The sequence below is a fragment of the Anolis carolinensis genome, chromosome 1 (assembly GCF_035594765.1).
Source record: "Anolis carolinensis isolate JA03-04 chromosome 1, rAnoCar3.1.pri, whole genome shotgun sequence".
In the NCBI taxonomy this organism is placed as follows: Eukaryota; Metazoa; Chordata; class Lepidosauria; order Squamata; family Dactyloidae; genus Anolis; species Anolis carolinensis.
This window is the reverse complement of record NC_085841.1, coordinates 111,564,248-111,589,093: the sequence shown is the minus strand read 5'-3', so window position 1 is coordinate 111,589,093 and position 24,846 is coordinate 111,564,248. Positions and strand designations below refer to the sequence as shown.

The 24,846-nt window shown below is 36.6% G+C and overlaps 1 protein-coding gene across 3 annotated transcripts in view; it reads right to left on the bottom strand.

Annotated features, from left to right (window-relative positions):
• The window catches only part of epha7 (EPH receptor A7), a 252,466-nt gene that overhangs the window by 12,710 nt on the left and 214,910 nt on the right, over positions 1-24,846 (bottom strand). For 2 of the 3 annotated variants that reach the window (XM_062980622.1, XM_062980634.1), the window contains 7 exons: positions 19,359-19,467; positions 17,922-17,977; positions 12,983-13,108; positions 10,897-11,082; positions 10,255-10,316; positions 4,803-5,012; positions 4,193-4,342 (listed from right to left, as the gene is read on the bottom strand). In XM_062980622.1, coding sequence (XP_062836692.1) covers positions 4,193-4,342; positions 4,803-5,012; positions 10,255-10,316; positions 10,897-11,082; positions 12,983-13,108; positions 17,922-17,977; positions 19,359-19,467 — 899 coding nt within the window. The remainder of the gene's footprint in view (positions 1-4,192; positions 4,343-4,802; positions 5,013-10,254; positions 10,317-10,896; positions 11,083-12,982; positions 13,109-17,921; positions 17,978-19,358; positions 19,468-24,846) is intronic. The other variant, XM_062980628.1, reaches the window with a different exon arrangement.

Sequence of the window (24,846 nt, the reverse complement as noted above, 5' to 3'; positions counted from 1 at the left end):
ATTACCAGAATGAAGTTTTTCAGCAGCATCCACATGCCACCAATAAATCTATTTGGTCAAATAATTCAAAGGCTCCATTAACATAAACAACTTTACAAACTCTTTCCCTGCCTGCCTTCCCCCCTCCCTCCCTCCCGCTTGCCTTCTTTCCTAACTTTTGTGCTTTCTTCTTTCTTGCACTCCTTTTTTCTTCCCTTCCTCCTCTCCCTCCCTCTCCCCTTCCCTTCCTTTCGCACTACAAACAAGATATGTGCAATGTGCACAGGAATTTATTCATTTTTTTCAATTAGTTCACACAAACATTCTCTATTCAACTGCAACTGACTGGCTCATCTGTCAAAGTTTAAAATGCAATGCAGCCTGTGTCCAAAGTTTTACTGAGGTGCCATGAGAAATGTTTCCTCCAAAAAGGGATCCACAGCTTTAAATGTTTGAGAACCCCTGGTGTAGACAATCCCCAAATCTTACCATAATAAGACCAAGCTACTAACTCTGGTGATGCAGAAATAGTTACAGAAGAATCAGTTATCATTCTTGTGATAACTTCACATTACACATCTACTTGGAACTCTGCAGCTACACAGTGAGTTGTGCAAAAACATCCACATTGCAATTGTACATTCATCTGCTCATCAGGTGTTGTATAATGCCAGTCCCACACTGAATTTCTGACTCATTTCTGTATGTATTTTACATTGTTACATCTCATAACACATTTTGTTTTCCTGTCAGAAATTTCCATGTTTACATTATCAATTTGAATATTATGATAATAGATCACTTATTTTTGCACCAATCTGTTTTACTCCAATCATCAATATATAGGAGAAGAGTTTTTTTTCCAGTAGTAAGAGACATTTAGCACTTTAAACGTCATTACAACTACCTTGTATTCAGAATGGAACTATACTAACAAACAGCAGCATATTCTCACAAAATATTCATATGGCTGCTGTTACTAAAAGAAGTCTAGCCACAGCTTTCAAGTCTTCTTCAAGTTCCTATGTAGAGGAAATTGCAGTAGTATAATGGGGAAGTTACCAATGCACAAAGCAAGGTGGCCAAGGCTATCCTCCTCCTGGCCTATTGAAACTGGTCCCAGATACTCCAAGCCAAAGCCTACACTGGTTTTTCAGTGACAAAACGGATCTAGGAATACTCCCAAGCTGTTTGTCTATTATTCCAGAGGAAATGCAGTCTCATCCAGAACAGGTTGCTTACCCAGTTACTGGAACCAGAAATGATCATTCAAATGAACCTCTATATTTAAAAAAATCATATTAATCTCATTGGTCTCAAGAGACCCAGGAAGATTAAGTGTAATACTCCTGAATCTTTCACCTGAATAGGCTGTCAGTCCAGGCAACAAGGCTGTTTCAATGCAATATCCTGACCTAAACCAGAATGAAAAGAGTCCATGAAACTCTAGGGTTACCAGGACACAACACCTTACTCCTGATGGGGATATTAATTATGGGGTTGTAGTTCCCACATATTTCTGATTTCAAGAAGGTTCTCTTGAGAGGGCACACTGCAGCCTCCTTCTGCAAACAGAGTATCTACCACCCAGGGGTCTCACCTAATCAAATCACTACTGCTAAATCTGATAATCCAAGATGGAGAAGCTGACATGTGGTGAGATGAACTGATTAAAGCATCTTGCTCATCACCATCAATACAGCATCACCACTTATTCATGTTGTAGATTGATACATATGTATTCTTAAATGCTGAAATGTACGTTCTGAAGACCTCCATATGGAGAAAAGTAACTACTATGAGATCTACATAATCCTTCAAATCCATTCCCAAGACAATGATTATAATCTATCTGGGGGACATGGACTTCTTCATTGCGTACCTAACCATTGATGTACGTGCTTTACACAGAAAGGCTTACCTTCTCCTTTGCTAATTAGCATATCTAATGATTGATTAAGCAAATGAGACCAAATAAGTCAGTCTCATCATGACGGCTTGCATTTTGTCTTCTTTTTGGCAATTCTAAAATGGACATCTGAAAGCACACTATGTGAGACAGAACTCATACTCAACCTATTTCAGGGAAGAAAATGAGCTGTCATTTAAGGCTGCCTTTTTGTTTGTTTTGGCTATAGAGTTGATTCCCCAAATAGTTTCTGACACAGAAAAGTCACCTTCAGACAATGCTGAGAAACTGAAGAAGTTCTGTGAATACAAAGTAAAAGGTTGCTTACCAAATGAAACTCAAAAAGCTCATATGGTAAGCAGAGAGTTTCACACAGAAGAGTTCCTTCACAAAACCAGGCTAATACTGCCAGAAAACTAATCTCATGCTGACCTTTCAAAGTAAAAAAATAAAAGTGTGTGCCAGCTTACACATGCCACAAAGGCCTACCGACTTGCCTACAGAGTATTTTTGTGTGTGCCAAAACTGCTCTGGATGGATAACTCTGCTCTGCACCCATGCACCACTATGATCAGACACATATTAAATGATTCTGAAAGAACGAGCCTGTGTTACAAAATATAGTTAGTCTCTGCAAAGAATAAGTGAAAGGGTTCATCACAAGGGACGTCCATAAAGAACACAGGACTCATAGATGTTCTTGTAAGAGCTAGTTTGGGTGTCATGAAAACATCCCCTCATTCTGCACCTGTGTAAACAAGCCTAGGGCCAAGATCAAGGGTGTGGGGATGACTAAATGTTTTGATTTTATTCTCTTACTTTGGAAGAAAAAAAGACAAACTGAGTCTAAGAAGATGCACAGCATGTCATTTATTGTCCTTGAGTGCTATTTTTTTAAAAAATGAGAGCCTCACTTTGTTTGAAGGGAACATGGAATATGGAAGAAAAATTCGATCAGTTAGAATATAAAGGAAACTGCTATTTCAGATGAAAACTTTTGTAAATTGACCAAAACCAAACAAATAAAAGCCCAGGCCCCCTCCACACAGCTGTATAAAATCCACATTGAACTGGATTATATGGTAGTGTGGACTCAGATAATCCAGTTCAAAGCAGATATTATGAATTATCTACCTTGATATTCTGGTTATATGGCTGTGTGGAAGGGCTTCCAGTAGCTGGTATCAAAAATAAAAACCTTGCAGTTTCTATGTACTGCATGAAACAAAGTAACTAAGAATTTTCAAGACTTTAAAAGAAGCACAATGTATTTCACTGAATTGCCTTCCCACAGATGGCAAAAAGAGATAAAGTAACTTCAGAATATAAGGGAATTTGAACTGTGAGAATTCTAATAAGAATGAACTGCATCTTCAGACCCTTCCGCACAGCCATATAACCCAGAATATCAAGGCAGAAAATCCTACAATATCTGCTTTGAACTGGATTATCTGAGTCCACACTGCCATATATCCCAGTTCAAAGCAGATAATGTGGGATTTTATTCAGCTGTGTGGAAGGGGCCTACACCTCTTGTATCAATGTGTAGAACTGAATGAAATAAACTTTCAAATACCACCTTTCTCTGAACTGTGTGATGCAATTCCCCCACTCCTCAATTTAAAAAGGCATACTGAAAACTAATAATCTTTAGGGAATGCATATTTTGAGAGAAAATATGTTCACAAACAGATAAACCATGAATTTTCTCATTTATTAACACATTCAAATTAACTCAGAAAAAGAATAGAAGTGAGTTAGGAATATCACATGCGAAAGTGGTATCAATCATAAACAGAATTATCTACCCATTCCTTTAAAAAGCTATAAGAAAAAGTAGGACTGGAAAAAACCGTGGGCATGTATAAAAACTACATATTCTTTGTATCCTTGGCTACATCTACTACTAGTTCATATTTTTTTAAAATACATTTGTAGGCCTTTTTATGAACTTGATATGGTCATTTACTAAGCAATAAGACACTACGTAATAACTGGGGCCATATTGATTTTTTTTAAAAAAGACTAAAACACAGATTTGGATGACTTGACATTAAATGAGGTTTAAGATTTAGGGAAACAAATAAAATTATTTATAAAAGTATTATGTTATTCTCCTCCCAAATGAGTTTCTGTTCTACTTTTATTAACACAAGATATCAGTTGTTTTTAATGTCTTCACATGTATCAAGTGTGGGGTACTTTAATCATTTCACTCACAAGTTCTACCTCCCTATCTTGTTCTGCATACAAGTATTACTAACAAAATCGAAGGCAGGTAATTTTTGTCATTTTGGAACTTACATCTTGATTTGACATATCCCAGTATGGCCTTTCTCCATAAGACATTACTTCCCACATAACTATTCCATAACTCCATACATCACTTGCTGATGTAAATTTTCTATATTGTATGGCCTCTGGAGCTGTCCATCTTACAGGTATTTTGCCACCCTATGGAAGAAGAAAATGTTTTTTATTCAAACAAGAAAGACACCTTAGCTGATTTTTCACTTTCTGGAAACAAAACAGAGAAATTAAAATTGATGAACAAATCACACTTATAATTTTTTGAAATGGCAGAAATGGTTATTAGCTAGCTAGCTGTCATTCCTGTCAGCCCCCTACCCCTTACAAGGTCAGCTTACAGGATCTGTAGAGCCATGTTGTGCTGTTATAACTGCAATGTACCCATTTATTTTATTTTTTAAAAAACTCTTCTCCTGCCAGTTTGTTTTCTTATCCAAAGTCCTACTCCACTTTTAATGAAATATTCCAAATATATCATAAACTTTTGGTACCATGAGGAAATTTCATACGAGTTGTACTGCTGCCTACATTTCACACCACCAAGAAAAAAGACTCATTAATAAGAATGTCCTTGAGTGAGTTGCATCTCAAGAATACAACTTACTGTTGTAGTGTAGACAGCTTCTGGGTCATCTTCTATAATTCTGGAGAGGCCAAAATCTGACACTTTACAAACAAGATTGCTGTTGACTAGGATGTTGCGTGCTGCTAAGTCCCTGTGCACATATCCCATATCAGCCAAGTATCTCATTCCAGCAGCAATTCCTCTCAACATTCCCACTAGCTGAATTACAGTAAATTGTCCGTCATGTTTCTGTACGAAAAATAGAAGCAGAGAAATACTAGCTGGTACAATTAGCATGGTAGGAAATATTCATTTTTAATTCTCTCTGTACTTGAGGGTCTACACACAGTGCTCTAGATTCAGTATGGTTTAGTCTCACATACAACTCATTTCCCACAGCAAAATGTGTCAATCAGATTTCTGTAATCCTGTAATTACAGATAATTCACCAAATGTATTCTATTCTATGTAAATGACACTAACTTTGAGGGATAAATTGGAAGAAATTATGGCTAAACAGAACTGACCCAAGATTAGAAGAACAGAGACCATCTATAAATGTACCTATTATGATAAGAGAAATGTGTGCCGCTATAAACAAGATTGCTACAGGGAAGACACCAGGGCCAGATGGTGTATTTGAGGTATATTGCCTTGTAATATCATTGCATGAAACAGTTAAATGAATTTTACAATCTAGAAGATTTAATACAGATCTGATATCTAAAGAAGAGAAGGATTTGACTTCTACAATTAATTATAGATTAATCTCATTGCTGAACAATGAATTGTTCAGCAATGTTATTTACAATGATTTGGGCAGATTATACTTTGATTTGGAAAATTATACTAAGTGAGAACTGAGAGATAATATGACAAATTAACTACTGAAATTATTAGACCAAAATAAGGAGAAGCAGGCCACATCAATTTTCTTAGCTGTGGAAAAAGTCTCTGTTAATTTCAACTTGACTTTTCTTTTTAGAGTGCTGGAAGAAATGTCATTTTGAGACATGTTATGACATGGGTTAGACTGAACTATTTTATTCAAACAGGACAAATAAGAATTACTGAAGAGTTATCTAACCCATGAGAAATTAAAAAAGGAAGTAGACAAGGATGTCTATAGACACCATTGTTATTTATTTTAATGCTTGATATCAGAGAAGATGAAAAGATTTCAGTTATAAAGATTAAAGGTAAAGGTTTCCCCTGAAGTTAAGTCCAGTTGTGTCTGACTCTGGGGTTTGGTGCTCATCTCCATTTCTAAGCCAAAGAGCCAGTGTTGTCTGTAGACACCTCCAAGGTCATGTGGCTGGCATGACTGCATGGAACGCTGTTACCTTTCCGCCAGAGTGGTACCTATTGATCTACTCACATTGGCATGTTTTTGAACTGCTAGGTTGGCAGAAGCTGGAGCTAACAGTGGGCGCTCACTCTGCTCCCCGGGTTTGAACCTGGGACCTTTCGGTCTGCAAGTTCAACAGCTCAGCGCTTTAACACACTGAGCCACCGGAGCCTCATATAAAGATTAAGCAGGAATTATATAAATTGAGGGCATTAGCAATGATTTGGAAATTACCCTGACAAACTCACTCGAGAGTACAAAAAGACTGATGGTGATATTAACAGAATCTGGGGACCAGACAAGGTTTTAAAGCTAATAAACAGGCTACTTTTTTGGTTCAAATAAATAATTTGATGCAAAATAAATTCAAAGATCAATATCAAATTAAACCTGAGCTTTTTCTTTTGGGACTGATAGGTGATCGATTAGAAAGGAATCATGGAAGTAATTCTTCAATATATGACAACAGCTGCAAAAATATTATATGCTCAGTAATGGAAAAATGACACATTACCTACAAAAGATTGGTTACTATATTAAATGATTTTGCAGAAATAATTACTTTGTTCAAAGAAAAATCATTAACAATGTTTTTGAGACACTGGGAATGTGACTGGTTTTTTTTTGGGGGGGGGGGGAGGGAAGTGCTGAGATTAGGCAAGCCCCCACACTAGCAGCCTTCAAGAAAGACTTGAAAACATGGCTCTTTCGCTGCGCTTTTGGAGAGTAACCATTTTATATTTCTTTTCCGTTGCTCCCTCTAATATCTATCCTCCAGAATACCCCACTCCCTTATGACCCTGTTCGCTGTGGTTTTTATTTTTATGTCTTTCTCACCCCGAGTTTTAATTTAATGTTCATGTGGTCTGCCCTTGTTTTTATTGTCTCCTTGTTTTATTTTGTAATGGATATTATTTACTGTATTGTTTATTGTATTGTGTTGTGCTGTTCTTTTATATGCTGTTTACATTGTATTGTTTTGGGCGTGGCCCCATGTAAGCCGCCCCGAGTCCCCATTGGGGAGATGGTGGCGGGGTATAAATAAAGTTTTATTATATTATTATTATTATTTGATAATTTTTGGTTCTGTTAATTAGTATAAGTTAAATGCACAGTTGAAGCATGACTTATAAAGTGCAAATAGGTGGACATTTAAAATATAACTGCAAATATATAGTCAGAAGTGATCTTTTTTGTTTCTCTATTTTGTTAGTTATAGCTTTTGTTATATTGTGTATATGTATTAGTAAGTTTTATATTTCTTCCTTTTGCTTTTATCCTGTATCTATTTGATACTTTGGTGTCTTTAGCTTTATGTAGATTTTATTGAATAATATGATATTAGAATAATCCATGCTCCCCTTTTAGCAGAAGATGGAGCACGTAAATAGAGATAATTGAGCATACATGCCTATAAATCCTAGCTCACAAAAAGAAAAGAAAAATACATAAGGGTGGAGAAATGCAAGAGTCCGAGGAAAGAATACTGACCATCAGTTTTATTTCAAGAGCAAAAGAAACAATGAGAGTAGACAATTTGTTATTAGGATTGATCAAAATTAATCATAAGAGGGAGTTTGAGATGAATAGCTGTGCCTGGCCACGCGTTGCTGTGGTGAAGTATGGTGGTATGGGAAATAAAGTATTGAGGAATTGGTGGTAGTTAAGGTAAAGGAGCGGTGTTACCTTCCCGCCGGAGCAGTACCTATTGATGCACTCACATTTGCATGTTTTTGATCTTCTGGGTTGGCAGAAGCTGGGGCTAACAGTGGGGGCTCTCTCCGCTCCCCCAATTCAAACCTGCGGCCTTTCGGTCCAGAAGTTCAGCAGCTCAGCGCTTTAACACGCTGCGCCATCAGGGGATATTATTTTCTAAAGGTTGTGAATATACAATATTTATGATTGGGTTTTTTTGGTCTGTTGGAGGCAAGTATGAATGCTGCAATTAGGGAAAATGATTAGGATGTAATGGCCTTGCAGCTTTAAAGCCTGGCTGTTTCCTCCCTGAGTGAATGTTTTGTTGGGAGGTGTTAGCTGGCCCTGATTATTTCCTGTGTGGAATTCCCGTTTTCAGAGTGTTGTTCTTTATTTAGTGTTCTGATTTTAGAGATTGTATTGTTCTGTTTTATTATAACACATTAATTTTTATATATTGTGATTTTAGTGTTTTTGAATACTTGGAACCAGGTTGTATTCATTTTCACGGTTGACCGCAACACAATAATAATAATAATAATAATAATAATAATAATAATAATAATAATAGTAATGATAGTAATAATAATGACTTTGGTAATACACAGTGCTTCACTCCCTTCTCAGCTTCCTTTCTGGAAGAATCCTTTCTTGGGAGGTGTTAGCTGGCCCTGATTGTTTCCTTTGTGGAATTTTCAATTTCCCTGCTTTCAAAGTGTTCCTCTTTATTTACTGTCCTGGTTTTAGAGATTATATTGTTTTGCATTATTCTATCCCAGTAATTATTTCATATTAAAGTAGAATCTCACTTATCCAATATTCGTTTATACAATGTTCTGGATTATCCAATGCAGTCTGCCTTTTCATAATCAATGTTTTTGTAGTCAGTGTTTTAAATTCATTGTGATATTTTAGTGGTAAATTTGTAAATACAGTACAGTAGAGTCTCACTTATCCAACATAAACGGGCCGGCAGAATGTTGGATAAGCGAATATGTTGGATAATAAGGAGACATTGAGGAAAAGCCTATTAAACATCAAATTAGGTTATGATTTTACAAATGAAGCACCAAAACATCATGTTAGACAACAAATTTGGCAGAAAAGGTAGTTCAATATGCAGTAATGCTATGTAGTAATATCACTAAAATATCACAATATATTGAAAACATTGACTACAGAAATGCATTGGATAATCCAGAATGTTGGATAAGCGAGTGTTGGATAAGTGAGACTCTACTGTAATTACTACATAGAATTACTGCGCATGGAACTACTTTTTCTGTCAAATTTGTTGTATAATATGATGTTTTGGTGCTTAATTTGTTAAACGATTACCTAATTTGATGTTTAATCGGCTTTTCCTGAATCCCTTCTTATTATCCAACATATTCACTTATCCTGCCTGCCTGCTTATGTTGGATAAGTGAGACTCTATTGTATATTGATAATCTTATATTATCTGCTTAGAACTGGATTATATGAGGCCTCTTCTTCACAGCTGTATAAAATGCACACTGAAGTGGATTATATGGTAGTGTGGAGTCAAGATAATGCAGTGCAAAGCAGATAATATAAGATTATAAATGGGTTATATAACTGTGTGGAAGGGCCTTGGGTCTACACTGCCATATAATCCAGTGTAAATTAGATAATCTGTGGAAGAGACCTAAGTGAGGCCTAAGTCTGCCTGTCCCCTGGGCTGAGTTGGTTGTTAGGAGACCAAGTGGGCAGAGATTAGTCCTCTAACTGGCAGCAATTGGATAAAAATAATTATTACTTTCCCTCTAATTAGGACTTTATTTTTCTTTTCTTTTTGTTGTATCAACCTAGATGCGTGGATGATGGGTTGTGTTGTCAAATTTTGAGGTTGGGGGGCCTGTAGTTTTGTTGTTTTGTTGGTCGCCGTGATGCCATCACTCATTTATATATATATATAGATAGGGTTTTTTCAATGTTTCTACTAAAAATTGTAAACAAGCAAAAGTATTTTACAACTTCCTTGACTGATGCTAATGTAGGGATTTTTTTTAAAAAAAACAATTCTTTATTCATTTCTAAATTACTGCTGCATTTAATTTAAAGTTTTTGTTTTTTCCCCTTTTTTCCTTCCTTCCTTCTTTCTTTCTTTAATACTGTAAAGATAAAAATGTGTTTTTGAACCATATGTTCCCACAATATGGCTTTAAGCTTTCTACCACAGCTTCAACAAAGAAATCAAAACCACAATATCTATCTCACATTGGATCACTTAGATGGCCAAAATGTTTCTGTTTGATACTGTCTGGTCTTCTAATTTCTAATCTGATTTTACTGAGAGCATTCAGCGATCTCTTAACATTTGGCATGTTCTCATTTTACACTGAAAATGTTTTATTATGCTAAATTGGTAGCATATATATTTTATTTTTGAAGTTCTATATGTATTTACCTCAGGCACTCACTCACCCTGAGAAATGCATCCAGTGCTCCATTTTCCATGTATTCTATTACAATCATTACTGGTTTCCCTAAAAAAAAGAAAAGAAAAAGAAGATTGGAGATACAAAAAATAGCAAAAAAGAAAAGAAAAAGAGGCACACTCTGTTTAAAAAATAATAGACTGGGCGAAGTTGTCCTCCCTCGCAATCCATGATGAAACATATGTTGCTCTTTGTAATAACTGAGACATACATGCTGCTGAAGGTTCCAACACAGTTCCTGAGATTTAATAAGTCCTTAAATGTCTGCGTGGAGAATATTGTCATGATTCGCAAAATTAAACCATACAAATCAAAATGTCAGTGTGATCTTCTGACTCCTGCTGTGTGATTAGGGCTCTGGGAAAATGACACTTCAGATAATAGAAAAGGACATAAGAAACCTTATCTTCCAAAATAGTATTTGAGGATAAATGATACTAGTATATATCTTTTCCTCATGCATGAATCTTAATTTTTCTCCAGTTGTAGCATAAACTAAACATTGCTTCAGTAAGTCACACATCAGGAGAAAAATCAATTATTCCAGGCAGTACAGTTTTCTCTCCTTTGAATAAGAAAACCACATAACAATTTGCAACCCTCTAGAACGTTGTCTGAAGCAACTTACCTCTGGTGACAACCCCTTCCAAATGGACAACATTAGGGTGGTCAAACTGTCCCATGATGCTTGCCTCACAAAGAAAATCTCTCCTTTGCTTTTCGGTATAGCCAACCTTTAAGGTTTTAATGGCCACTGCAACATCTCTCTTGCCTGGAAGCTTTAGGCGGCCGCTGCATACTTCACCAAACTCTCCTGAAATGATTATTTTTTATGCTAGTAAACCACTCTAGTTCATCATTATATGAAACCAAAATCAAGACATATTTATTCATTGTCCCACTCCCCCCCCCCATTGTAGTTTGAATCAAATCAAAAACAGCATAATGAGCTTAGTCACAGAAAATATATAGCATTGGCCCCTTAAAATCAAAAGGATTTAAAACTACTTTGGCCACATTGGGTCCTAAATGGCAAAATCTCAGCCCCTTTTGTAGTAACCTGGGGAAGCTATAAAATTCAAGGCATTGTAAACAGAGACCATAGTACAGTAAACAGACAGCAATGCTTGTGCATAATAGCTTGTATCATAAACATGTCAGAAGAAAAAGCAGAAAATTGCAGCGCCCTCATCAAAATCAAACATGCACATCAACTGTTCCAAGAACTGAGAGCTTTTACTCCACAGCCGATTGCACAATGATAGCTGAGGAACATAATGAAAGGTTGATACCACTTGTCTCTTTCTTACAGAGATATTCCATACTTTTATATTTGATATGAATGACATAGGTTTTTGTTCTTGTCTTTGTCAGCACACTTCAATTGGCCCATTTCCCTCTTAGTCTTCTCTGGTACATATGATCATTGAAGAGCACTATGAATAAGCTCTGTACAAACACGTGTACTAGCATATATAGATTTGCCTCTGTGTGCCAGAAACCTTCTAAGTTAATAAACATAAAATCATTTGGAAAAATTTCATGCAAAAATTCCAAGTGATGCAGAATTTTCACAAAAATGGGAAACTACATGGCTTAATTCTAGACCATTGATTCATGGGGCCACTATGGCTCTAATATATTTTCACTTACTTTTCCAGGTAGGTTCTGAAACACTGGATGATATCCTACTAAGGATATATGCACATTTAAGCTGTGATATGCTTGTACAGCAAAACATTTGCCATACCACAAGGTTATGTAGAACCTTAATGCTGCAGAAAGGAGAGACAGTACTACTCATGTTTTCCTCAATTTTAGATCCAGTTTAACTTTGTAATCTTATGTATACTATCTTAGGGGTAAGAACCACTGAACTGACTGGAAATTATTTTCCAGTAAACACATAGTTAATTTGTTCCATATTGGTATGTGCATAATTTACAGCAGTTGTCACACTGCTGGAGGGGTGACTTAATGAAAAATGGGACTCTAAAAGTACAGCATAAACAACAGGAAATAAAAGAATGTTTTCTTCAGGAGTCACAGGTATTTGATATTTTTCATGCCCATGGATACTTTAATTTCCCTGCATGAACTAGTGTAATAAAAGTGTCACAGATCTTATTAATGCAAACAAATGGAAACAGGTTTCCAGAGCACGAACACCACTGCCTAAGTATGTGAAAAAAGGAAGAAAAGCAATGTAATGACAGTACAATTACTATCACTCACAAGACGGAAGACAAGGACTTCTTGCTGCAATGAAATACACTTTAAATGACACAGAAAACAGTCCCTAAAAAGCTTGTTCTTTAATACCAATTTCTGGTTAGAACAAATTTGAATTGTGGGCCTTTTGCGTGTAAGAATGCTTTCAGAGCTTGATGGAAGTACTCGCATAAATATACAGCCACTGAGATTTGAACTCAAATGCACTTCCTCTCCTTAATGTGCAAAAAGGACAATATTTGCATTGATGATATGCAATATCCATTTAATTTCCTACTTGGGAATACACATGCACATGTTTAGGACCACTATTTTATTTATTTATTTTATTTTATCCTTAGGACAAGCACAGCTTCATTGCTTGAAAACATTCCATACACAAGCTCCATATACAAGATATAATTATTTGCCTGTCATCATGATGTATGAGTTCGATCCTGGCTAAATGGAAGAATTATATAAAGAAGTCACAACCAACTTACCTGCACCAATCACACGCTCTATTTTAATACACGAGGCATCTAACTCCTTGGCGAATTGATGGACAGCTCTATTTGGATCTTCGTAGGTTTCAGGGTCAATGTAGGTTTTGGTGCCTGGAAATTTAACTGTAATGATGTAAGAAAGCATGACTGTGATGAAACAAAGCACTTATTGTGCAACCAAACCCGAAATTACATCATGCAGAATGCTTGCTAGATCAGCGAAATGCCTGCCAGATCAGGGATGCTATCAGATAGACCCTTCCTAGTACAACTCACTGAAAGACCACACTACAATGTTATTCTGTCCCTCTTTCATGGATTTCTAGTGATATAAAAAGGGATAGAGTCAGCAGTAAGGTGTTAAATGGAATCAGACAATGAGCCTGCTTCTATAACATTTTGTGAACAAAGAAGGCCAATTGTACCATGAAAGCCTAATTTGGAACCACCAGCTGAATGCAGGCAAATTTTGCTAGTGTGGAAGGTTAGGTTCCAGACTACTATTGTAAAGTGAATATTTCAAATCACAAACTTGGCAGTGCATATAAAAACATAAAAACATATTTACACTATCATTTATTACAATAGGGCTGAGCTCTAAAAATATGCAAAAATAAAAATAGTACAAAATTAAAATTCAGAAGACACTGAAGCTCAAAGTTTATGAATTTTGTAAGCAAAATTGTGCTTGAAAATTATTAATGAAGCACTCTAAAGCAAAGCAATTTAAAGTGATGTAGGCCTGTAAGTGAAGTATTTTCACATTCCCTGACACTCATGAACTGCAAATAAGGCTTTACACAATGATGTTCCTGTGGAAGGATGAAAAGCAGATGTCCCTCAATTAGATTGTGAGCAAGTTCTGATGCCACTCAATCTGAATTTTCACTTCTGAGTTGGCAGTTGTGAAGGCCTTGTTCCAGTTACTCATCCTGAGAGTAGGAATGAGCACAATCCTGCCTCCAATGGAATAAGTCTTTTAAATTTATCACTGATTTGAGTAATTTGCTCCTAATCAAAAATACATTATTTCTGTGCAGCAAAAAATTGAGCACTACAAAGTTGGTGTGTAATCTGACAAAAACTCTTATCTATAGAGAGAATAACTAATCTTCTCCAAGTTACATAGTTCTGTGTTGGATTTTGGATTTTTGTCTCTCTTCCTTTTGCTATGGTGTTTGTATGAAACTGAATTGCTCAATTATAGTTACCCCTTTTAAAACAGGTGAAAAGAAAAATGTTTGTTAGAAATCAATGCTACTTTCCCATCTATCACCCCCAGACCTAGAAATTAAGAGCCAGATGTTAGATAATCTTGTATGTATTTAGGGTGTGGGGAGTTAGATTGTTTCTTCATATCACAGGTGAATCCATTACAGTGGGCCCTCTGGATCTGTGAGCTCTGGATCCATGATTTCTACTCACTTCATATCCTTATGTCCTATACATTAAAAAGGAATACAGATGTGCTGAAGTAGCTGCATACACATTACTATCATTTAATATTATGATAGCCTGCATCTGCAGGGATCTCAGAAATCAATTCCTGATTTTAATTGCAAGTATCTTGGTATTTATTTATATATAGCACCACTTTTCATCACCCCAACTATCTTTTAAACAACACAAGGGCTTGACCAATGGGCTGTAAGACAAAGAAAAGATGCCACTGCTTCCCAAAAAGCTCTAAATTCAATGTATTATGCAGGGATTCCACTTTTCAGCAGCAGGAACTATGCATTTCAAAATAATGCCAGGGAAAGCAAGACTGCTGATATGGAGGTCACCCACTAAGCTGAATGGGAATACTAAGGTTCTGCAAGAAATTATTTCAGATCTTCCCCAGAGGTTAATTCTGTTGCATTGCACTTTTCAATAGGTTTAGGGCTAATCACAATTATAATGGCTCAGCTTCGGGAGCTGATAACTGCTCATTTTTATTTACATCCACAACCAGAAGGGGAAAAGAGCTGAAAACAATAGGTTAGTCATCTATATTGTGCTTTCAAGCAAGCAGATGGAGAATGAGCTATCTTCTTGCACTTGCGATAAGGGGCCTGGATTGGAGGTAACCTTGTGAATCTCAAATGGGTCTCTGATGGTACTTTATTCAAGCTGTCATAAAACATTTTGACAGGGCAAAGCTTTCCTGGCATACCAACATAAAGTAGTGCTGCCTAAGATTCAAAGGCATTGTTAAAGGAAAATGGTAGGAGGAAACAAAATGTAAATTTGAATTGGTTGATTAAACTCTCCCATTGTGTTTATATCCTTAAAAATGTAGTACTTGAGGTTATTGAAAGTTGAGGGGAATTGAAAGGGAAGACTGGACATTTATTAAATCCATTGCTCTGAAAGCAAGTTACAGGGTTGCTGTTTTGGGTTACCGTGACAATCGAGTCTGGTAATTCAGCATGCAAGAATATTGCCTGGATATCACAGGAACAAAATTGGAAATGGCTGGTGACTAAGGCATGATGTTTAATTTTTCCCTGGAAACAATGATCATATCAAATTAAATACTGTGCTTTCTATCAAAGGGGTATGAAAAAGAGCTAAAAAGAAGAGTTATAAGGCTTTGCAGTAAGCCTCATGATAGGTAATCTTTTCTGACAGATTTTAAACTTCCCTTGATATTGGATAACTAGGTTTCGTGAAAGGTATACAAGGAAGGAATGAAGTGTTATTTTCAATTTCAGTTTCTGACTATTAAGTCTAGGCTGTTAACCTATTTACATTTTCCTTGAAACATTCCATCTAAAAATAGTGCATGCCATGGAAATGCATTCTTTGGTTAGCAGTTTCATTTTCCCTATAGATACATGTTAAAGGAAAAACAATTAATTTCCTTTTCTTCGCAGACGCTATTTGGCAGAGAACATTTACCAGAAGAAGTATTTTAAAGATGCAAAGCTTCTCACTACAATTCAAATGGGACAATTTTAGAAGATGCTGACCTCCCAGAGCAGCTCCATTTCAATAGTGAGATATTTGGAACTGCATTATTTTTAAAATAAGGAACACTCAGAATGTGACAATCCTGATTCTATTTGCTATTTTCTATTTACTCTGCAAAGTGCAAATGGGATTTTTTCAATCTGTACTTCAGTGAAATGGGTGGCATCTACATAATTTTCCTCCATGAATGAAAGATTTTGTCAGCACAACAGAGACATCATTTGTAATAATTCTTCTTTCTCTCTGAACCACCACTCTTGTTCTAAGGTCCTACCAGCGCAATGGGGGCAGTGGCAATTTTAGTCCATTCTGTTCTCTTTTTGCAGTGTTCTACGCCCTAACAAATCTGCTCTTGATAACTAGGGTATCCTGTGGATATGGATATGGATGTTGCAAAGGAAATGGAGAAACTAGTTATTTCACATTTTTCTATAGATGGTACTCCCCTTAGATTTTCCCATGTGTCAGAACAGTGGATAAAACCCACACACCTTGGATGTGCCCACAAAGATATGTCTGTTAGCACTAAAACGTAACCAAAATTAACCCCTTAAACCTTGAAAAGTTACCCCTAAAACAAAGGCTTTACCCCATTTTGAGTCATAGCTTGTTGCAGAAGCAAAGCAATCCTGAGCTAGTGAAGATGATTTGTATACAGAAACATAGTCTGGATTGTGGAAGGAATGCAAATCACCGATTTCATTCTCTCATATTAGAAGAATGTAATCCAAAAACTCCACTTACAAGGATTATATTTTTCTTGGCTTTCTTTTCAATTTGAGACCTTTTTGTGAAAATTGCCCAAAGTGTGTATAATAGTAAAATATTATACATTGTACAACATATTATGTTTTGTGCAAAAGCCGTATGTTTGTGAAAAATCTGTTTTTGTGTTAAAGCTGTTCTTTTGAAGTAAAGAAAACCAAAACAAGCCTAGTCAGCTTATCAGCCTTGTGCAAGGGCAAAAAACCCCACACCATTACAACAGATGACTTTTTTGTTTGTTTGTTTTTTAACAAGAAAGTATATTTATCCAATTATTCATTTATTTTCTCATTGAGGACAAGAACATTTGTGATCTTTCTTTAAATCCCTAGCTTCTGGAATGTACAAACCAATAAATTTTCCCCCCTTTGATTTCAAGATATATTGCCCTGTACTCTTTTTTACTTGCAGTTGTACTGTTGGCTTCTATTTATTTATCTGTACCCTGTTTTCTCAATAACTTCTGTGCAGTTCCGTGGTACAATTGAATGATACTCACTTAATACATAAAACCATATTTGCAAATCACTAATTTATTTAAATTATTTATGCAGTTTCCCTCTGACATTCTCAAAATGTCACTTTCATATATAATACAATGTTGATTTATTGTCCCTCTCCCACAAAATGTACATTGATAAAATACAAAAACTTCAATAAAACTGTAATTGTTAGGATGAGGTCTATTCTACATCACATTCTCTAAATTTTATGAATATCAAATTGATTTAACACTGAAACAAATTTAGAAAGGTTGCCATTTAAAAAATTGAGCTGCCTTAAGTCATGAGTTAAAAAACAGAGGAACTCTTAACTTTTCAAAATTAAATATAGAATGGTGGTAACAAAATCAAATACAAATTGTCAAAGAATGATCAACCACAGTATCTTGAGGTGATCACTAAGACATTGTGAAACACTTATCCAAATGAAACCAATAGAAAAAGTGGATTGGAAATAACAACCATGCATTGTACAAAAGTACAGCAGTAAAATCTGTAATGTGCTCAATGTTTATTTTCTTCTGTGTCCTTTTGGAAGAGGTCATAAGACTTATACAATACTTGACTCCACACCAGCTGTTTACACAGTATTTTGAAATTTGTAAATTTGCTTCCCTGCAAGAACAACTGTTCCTATCCTGTTACTGCCAGTCCCAATGCATTATAATTGGTTTGGAAATTCCTGGGGAAAATAATGGCAAAACACTTACAATGAAAGTAAAGTTCTTCATCTCCTTCTTGATCAGCTTTGCTATAGCCACAGTGCCTAGAAACACACACACAAAGAAAAAAAATAAATTCACCACTTTGTTCCTCCCTGCTCAGCCATGAAAGAACTAACAGTATACAAACTGAAGGGATATATAAAAACAGGTACAAAGCTACAAGCTTTGTTACTTTAATTTGCAATGCTTACAGCAAATATGCCTGCTAAGTCTGATGACCGTGTCAGAAAGGCCAGGCCAGGCTTCTAGTGAGGAAAGAGGGAGCAGCAGGGTGAATCTGTCACCCTGCATGCAGTTCCCTCTTTATGACGCTCTCCCCATCACATGGCATAAATGTCGCCCTCATGGGGAGGCCCATGACCCAAACATGTTGGGAGTAAAAGTGTCCAGTGACCTTTTCACCTTGGGAGCATGGCCTACGAAGATTTCACTCCATCTGATGAGGTTGTAACAGTATTTGCCAGGAAGTGAATGCCTGTGTCAGCGGGGAACAGTGCATTTCACTGACCAAGTATCTTGATCTGTTTCAAAGCTGTGAACAGAAAAGTAATCCAGTGTGTTTATAGGAGAATGTGGGACCCCTGGGGAAAGTATTTCCTATACTGTATTTTAATACAACATTTATCTGATATCTTTGGATTCTCCAAAGTCTCTCCTATGGAAAAAGGAAACATTTGGCTCCTTACTTTTGTCATAAAATAATACCGTGGCCTCAGTGATCCTATTTAAATAATTGATGGTTCTACTGGCATATGTTTACCCATGCCACATTTGAGAAATATGGTTACAGATAAAATGAAGGACATGTGAACATTAAACATTAGAATTATAATCTATTAACATAATGTTGTTATGGGTGAAAAGGCCAGTAGCATGATTTTCAATTTCAAATTAAATAAAAAACCTCAAAGTTACTGTCTAAGAAGTAGTTTGCACAAACTATTGTATATATCCATGTATAAGTCTAGGGCAAGTTTTGGGGTCAAAACTATGGATTTTGATTTGAACCATGGATAAGTCAAGGGTCACTCCATGTAGAAATGCCAACTCAGTGAGCCAGCTGCCCCTGGCCACCACCACCATTTCCCTTTCCAGCCACTCAAAAAGGTCAGAAGCTGCACAACAGTAGAGAGGAAAGAGGAAGCTGGTGCTTCTTCTAGATTCTCCCTGGATGGACTATGCTCTTACCTTTCACCACTCTAATTAGAGAAGGGGGTGGCTTCTTTTTGATAAGAGTTAAGGTACAGTGCTCAAGCAAACCCATAGATAGGTTTACCAGATTTTTTGTTTTGATTTTTTTGACTAAAATGTCTAAACTTAGAAATGGGTATATAGGGAAGTTATGAATTTTTAAATTAATACTTTTTGTGTTATCTCTGTTTCCAACACAGATTAGATTTAGCTTAATACATGAGAAAGTACCTTCGTCCAATGATGAAGCCAAAAACCATGAAGACCAGAATGATCGTGCCTGCCACAGCGACTACAGCTATGATTATTACTGGATTCTGTTCACTGGAGACAGCAGTGGCTACCAACAGGGAAAAGAAAAGATTGAAGATCAATATCAAAATTGAATGCTTAAACAAAAACTGGCAAACCGACAGTGTTAAAACCATAGCTTCCATTTTTTTAAAAATAAGCCAAAACCTAGGATGACTTAGGGATGGAAAGAGCATCTGTAATTATTTATTTTGGGAAGAAGACAAGAATTTTGTGTATTTTTCTCCTCGTATTCAAACACCCTAAAGCAGTGTTTCTCAAACTGTGCTCCTTCAGCTGTTTTTGACTTCAGCTCCCAGAAATCCCAGCCAGCTTACCAGCTGTTAGGAATTGTGGGAGCTGAAGTTTAAAACATCTGGAGGAGCACAGTTTGAGAAACTCTGCCCTAAATTGTTATAGAGGAATTACTCTGTAGAAATTTATGAAAGCATATGCTATGCTCTAAGGGTGGAAAACCATTTCAGGATTGCACCATGGCTCTATCCAGCTGATAGTGTCAGAAGTGGAGTTTCATCTTCAGAACCACTGTGGATGGGGATTAGTAAAATGATACGTTGTGCAGTTGCAAATGCACAATGGATCTGCAAAATGGTGCATCCATATTTGTCTGTGCTGCACTGATGCACATTGTTTACCTAAGCATGCCCACTCCCGTGGTTGAGCAATACTGCTTTTCTGAATTTGATTTGTATAATTCTATTGTGGTATAACTGGCAGAAGATATTCATGTTATGTAAAAACAACGTAGGATTGCAAACATGTTTTGTGCAAAGCCCTGTTCTTCAGAACATTCTTGCCCAGAAAACATTGTTCCTTACTCATGTATCACTGACCTCCACACATTAAAAAAAAATCACGCACAGGCGTCTTCCAAGAAAAATATAACAGAGACGGAAGACCATCATCCTCGAACTACGAGGGATCGCCTAAGAATCATTCTTCTGCAGGTTAATTCTGCCAGAACACTCTGGGTGTTTGAATATGGGGAGAATATTGTGGAGAAATAATATTTTTCTTATTAAATCTTGCATGTAGGAATTCATTTCTAGGATTGTTCTGGGAATAATGAAGTAGCTATAAAATGAATTTGAAATACAGTGGATAATTTGCAGTTGTCAACACCAGATTAAAAGTCTCATAACCAGGTGGCTGTCTGCATGATTCTGATCCAAATTTTGGTCAGAATTTTAAAAACATTTAAACAGCGTTTACCCCTGAAATGTGATTGCTCCCACTGAATGGCATTGGGCTGTGTATTAACATCTGCTGAAGAAGATCACCACAGCATCCCACTATTGGGAATGCTGCATTATGTGGCTGCAGTAACTCATTTGCTTAATACCGTCCCATAGAGCCCCTGCTAGAACTGAAACTGTTATCGCAGCATGAATAATATAATGAAATTAAATTCTGATCTGTACCGGAAAATATTTCTCTAATAAATAGAGAAATGAGCATTCTTGTTTTTAAAAAGCAACCATTATTTTCTTCCCAATATTTCAGATGTTTGCTACATTTAAGAAGTACTGTATATAAGCGTTTTATAATTATTATTTCAGCTATCTTTTGATCATCTTTAGCATGACAACTATTACTATTAGCCACATTCTGTTTACATTAGCAAGCACAGCTATTAAGCAAATTTACACCAATTCATGAGTTACCTAAAATGCAGCACTAATTTATATATTAATAAATAGGTACATGTAGGACTTTTTAAAACACACAATAAAATTCACAATAGAATTTTTTCCCTCCATTAATTTTCTGAGTTGAACAATATATTGAATTTATATAAACAAAGCCTGAAAACTGTGCTTTAATATATGTAAATTATTTACTATGTTTAGATGCAATAACCAAGTCTCTGGCCCCAGACACACTGTTATTGAAGTTATAGAAGAAAAAGCCTCAACAAGTATGAGTCATATGAGACAATATTTGACTAAGAACAAAGGGTGAGAGAAGTTTAATACTAAAGTTCTTTTTTTGTGAGTGTCAAAAATAAAGACAAAGAACTAGTCTGTACTATGGTGATACAATTTAAAAATCTCATGTATTTGCAGACTTCCAAAGAAAAAATCAAAGTGAAATGCCACCTTATCCTTATGGCAAAGTTTTCAGGTTAGTGACTCATCCCTTTGCATCTTGTTTGTGAGGATTAAATACCATGATGTCTTGAAATCTTTTAATGGTCATTACAGGCAGCTTGTAAGAAATCCCAAGACCTTATCAAAGGTAGGAAACAGCGCTATATATGATCACTTCTCCTCTTTGCATAGGATAAGCTATGTAAGAGAACTACTAGAATCTGGGATTATGCTGGTGTCTGGAGGACCACCCTTCTTTGGCATGATACATAATGTTTATATATTCCTTTTTCCAATGAATATGCTTTTTGCTTTCTCTGAGGTATATCTTTTTAGTATGCCTGTTCTATACCTGGCCCAATCCAGACTAAGTAGTTCTAGTTATTTAATTTGCTACAATTTTCCAAGGAATTTTGGAGTTTATAGTTACTAAGATGTTGTGATAACTGTCCCAAAGTGAAAGGAGAATTCTAGAAATATCTTGCCGTTATGTTTGATTAGTGGTTGAATTAAAGTTCCTCTGGAGTAAATCTCATTAAATACAGAAATACTTATTTTGAATAAACGTTCAGAAAATCAGGCTGCATTTCAACATTTCTGAAACCTTCCTTATTAAGTGTTCAAAGGGATTTACTCCAAGCATTTGGGTCACAGCCAGCAGTTAGAAGGGGGCCGGGTTGTGTCACAGGCTGGTGAGCAGCCAGCTGCAATAAATCACTCTGACCATGAGGTCATGAGTTCGAGGCCAGCCCGTGGCGGGGTGAGCACCCGACAATTAAAAATAAAAAATAGCCCCTGCTCGTTGCTGACCTAGCAACCTGAAAGATTGTTGCATCTATCAAGTAGGAAATTAAGGTACCGCTTATAAAGTGGGGAGGCTAATTTAACTAATTCACGACTCCATAAAAAAAATTATCCTGTCTCTCTGTCCCTTGGGAAGCAGCCTCTGCGTCTGTCTCTGTCTCGGTTCTATGTGAATATAGGCATTGAATGTTTGCCCTATATGTATATAATGTGATCCACCCTGAGTCCCCTTCGGGGTGAGAAGGGCGGAATATAAATATTGCAAATAAATAAATAAATAAATAAATAAGATAATTTCCATTCACTTTAATGAAGCTAATGAATTAACTTTGCATGTCTATATGTTTAACAGTTTAATTGTATTTTTAAACATAATAATAATAATTTATGAATAGAAATTAATTACCAGCCTGACAGATGAAAACTGAAAGAGTTAATTAAATGCTATTGCTGTTTGAATTCTATTCTACATGCTAAAAAGAAATAACTTAGACTGGACTTTGGCTTTCAAGAAGTTCAAGGCTGTCGATATGAACTCTGAAATCATCATTCAAAGTTTATGCTAGAATGTTTAAATGCGCAAATGCTGAATAAATAGTACAGATTTCAAAGGAACATAAACCTGTAGAGTGTACATTGGGAGGCACAGTGGATGCCACCTAGTAAAAACAGGGTCTGTCTCTCTGTCCCTTGGGAAGCAGCTGACAAATGCTTCCACTCATATCTCTGCTCATGCAAACATCCCTGGTGTGAATTGGGATGGAGACAGGGAATCCACTTCTGCCTGTCATAATGGAGATCACTCACTTGTGAGAACATCAGTCTATTGTTTCTCAAGTGATGAAGAAGAGACCTCCACTGAACACAGTGGTTGCTTTCTGGTAAATAGATGACGGACATGGCATGCCAAGAGTCATTGCATAGCTCTGTAACTATGGTGTTAACTGAACAAGAAGATTCCAGTTACTGTTTCTATATATAATATTTTTCCTGGAAATATTAAAAATATAACCTGCATTATGAGTTATTGTGCACTCATCAGGGAAGCCAATGAAAGCTGAGATGTTATCACAGACTGCTAGACAGATAGCTGCAATGTACTAACACAGTATTGTCTACTATACTACACATCATGCAGTTGAGTCTCATTTCCCTCCTCATGCTAAAATAAGCACATCTAGGATCTGTCCTGTATCCTACTGGTAATCCCAAATAGATGATAAAGGAGATGAAATTTGGAACTCGGGATATCTTTTTAAAATCACAGTTAAAAATATGATTAAATTATCTACACATTGAAACCAAGGAAACAATGAATAGATAATCCCTTAGCAATCAGTCCTTATAGACCTGTCAAAAGAAGCAGACTCATAGAGTCATTAGGATTAATTTACCATACATACTAAGTGTCTAAGTTCACATTATGTATAAGTCAAATGCAGGTTCTGAGGCTCAAATTATGAATGTCTATATCTCTCATAGATAAACCAAGGGCCATTCCACAGTAAGGGAAAAGTGCCACCATCAACGCTGGGGCCAGACTGGACACTACTGTCATTTTCCCATTAAGGCATTTTGCTACTCTAGTCAGGGAATCATAGAATTGGAAGACACCAAGGGCTATCTAGTCCAACTCCACTCTGCCATACAGAAACACACAATCAAAACACCTTGACAGATGGACATCCAGACTGTATTTAAAAATGACTCCACCACATTCTGAGGCTGCATATTTCACCATCGAACTGCTGGAAAGCTTTTCCTTATGTTTAGGTGGAACCTCTTTTCCTGCAGTTTGAATCTATTGCTCCATGTTCTAGTCGCCAGAGCAGAAGAAAACAAGCTTGCCCCCTCCTCAATATGATATCCTCACAAATATTTAAACATGGCTATCATCTCCCCTCTCAGCCTTCTTTTCTCCAAACTGAACATACTCAGCTCCCTAAGCCATTCCACACAGGGCTTGAATTCCAGACCTTTAACCATTTTGGCTGCCCTCTTCTGGACACATTCCAACTTGTCAATATCCTCCTTGAATTGTGGTGACACAGTATGCCAGGTGAGGTCTGACCAACACAGAATAAGAGTGTTACTATTACTTTCTTCAATCTAAACACTCCCCCTCCTGGGACATCATCTTGGGGGGGGGGTCGCTTACACCACACTGTTAACTGGTATGCATGGAAACTGGTATGAGATGGTGTCACCTAAATAGATTGTCACTGGCATGTTTAAAAGTTAAATTAGACTTGGGAAGCACTATGGCACCCCCTTTCTGGGTGAATGGTGGGCTTCTGGAATGGCCTCTCTAAGTTATATGACTTGAGGGGCTGGGAGGGGGTTCCCTTTGGAGCTATAATGGGGGTTTCTCATTCTTGTAAAATCCTGTGGTTTAAGAGGGAGCATTCTCAGGATGGCCTTCCAATCAATAACAGCCAGGGTAAGCAACCAGGGCCGTAGCCAGAAATTTTTTTCGGGGGGGGGGGGTGTTGAACCCCTACCCCCCCCCCCCC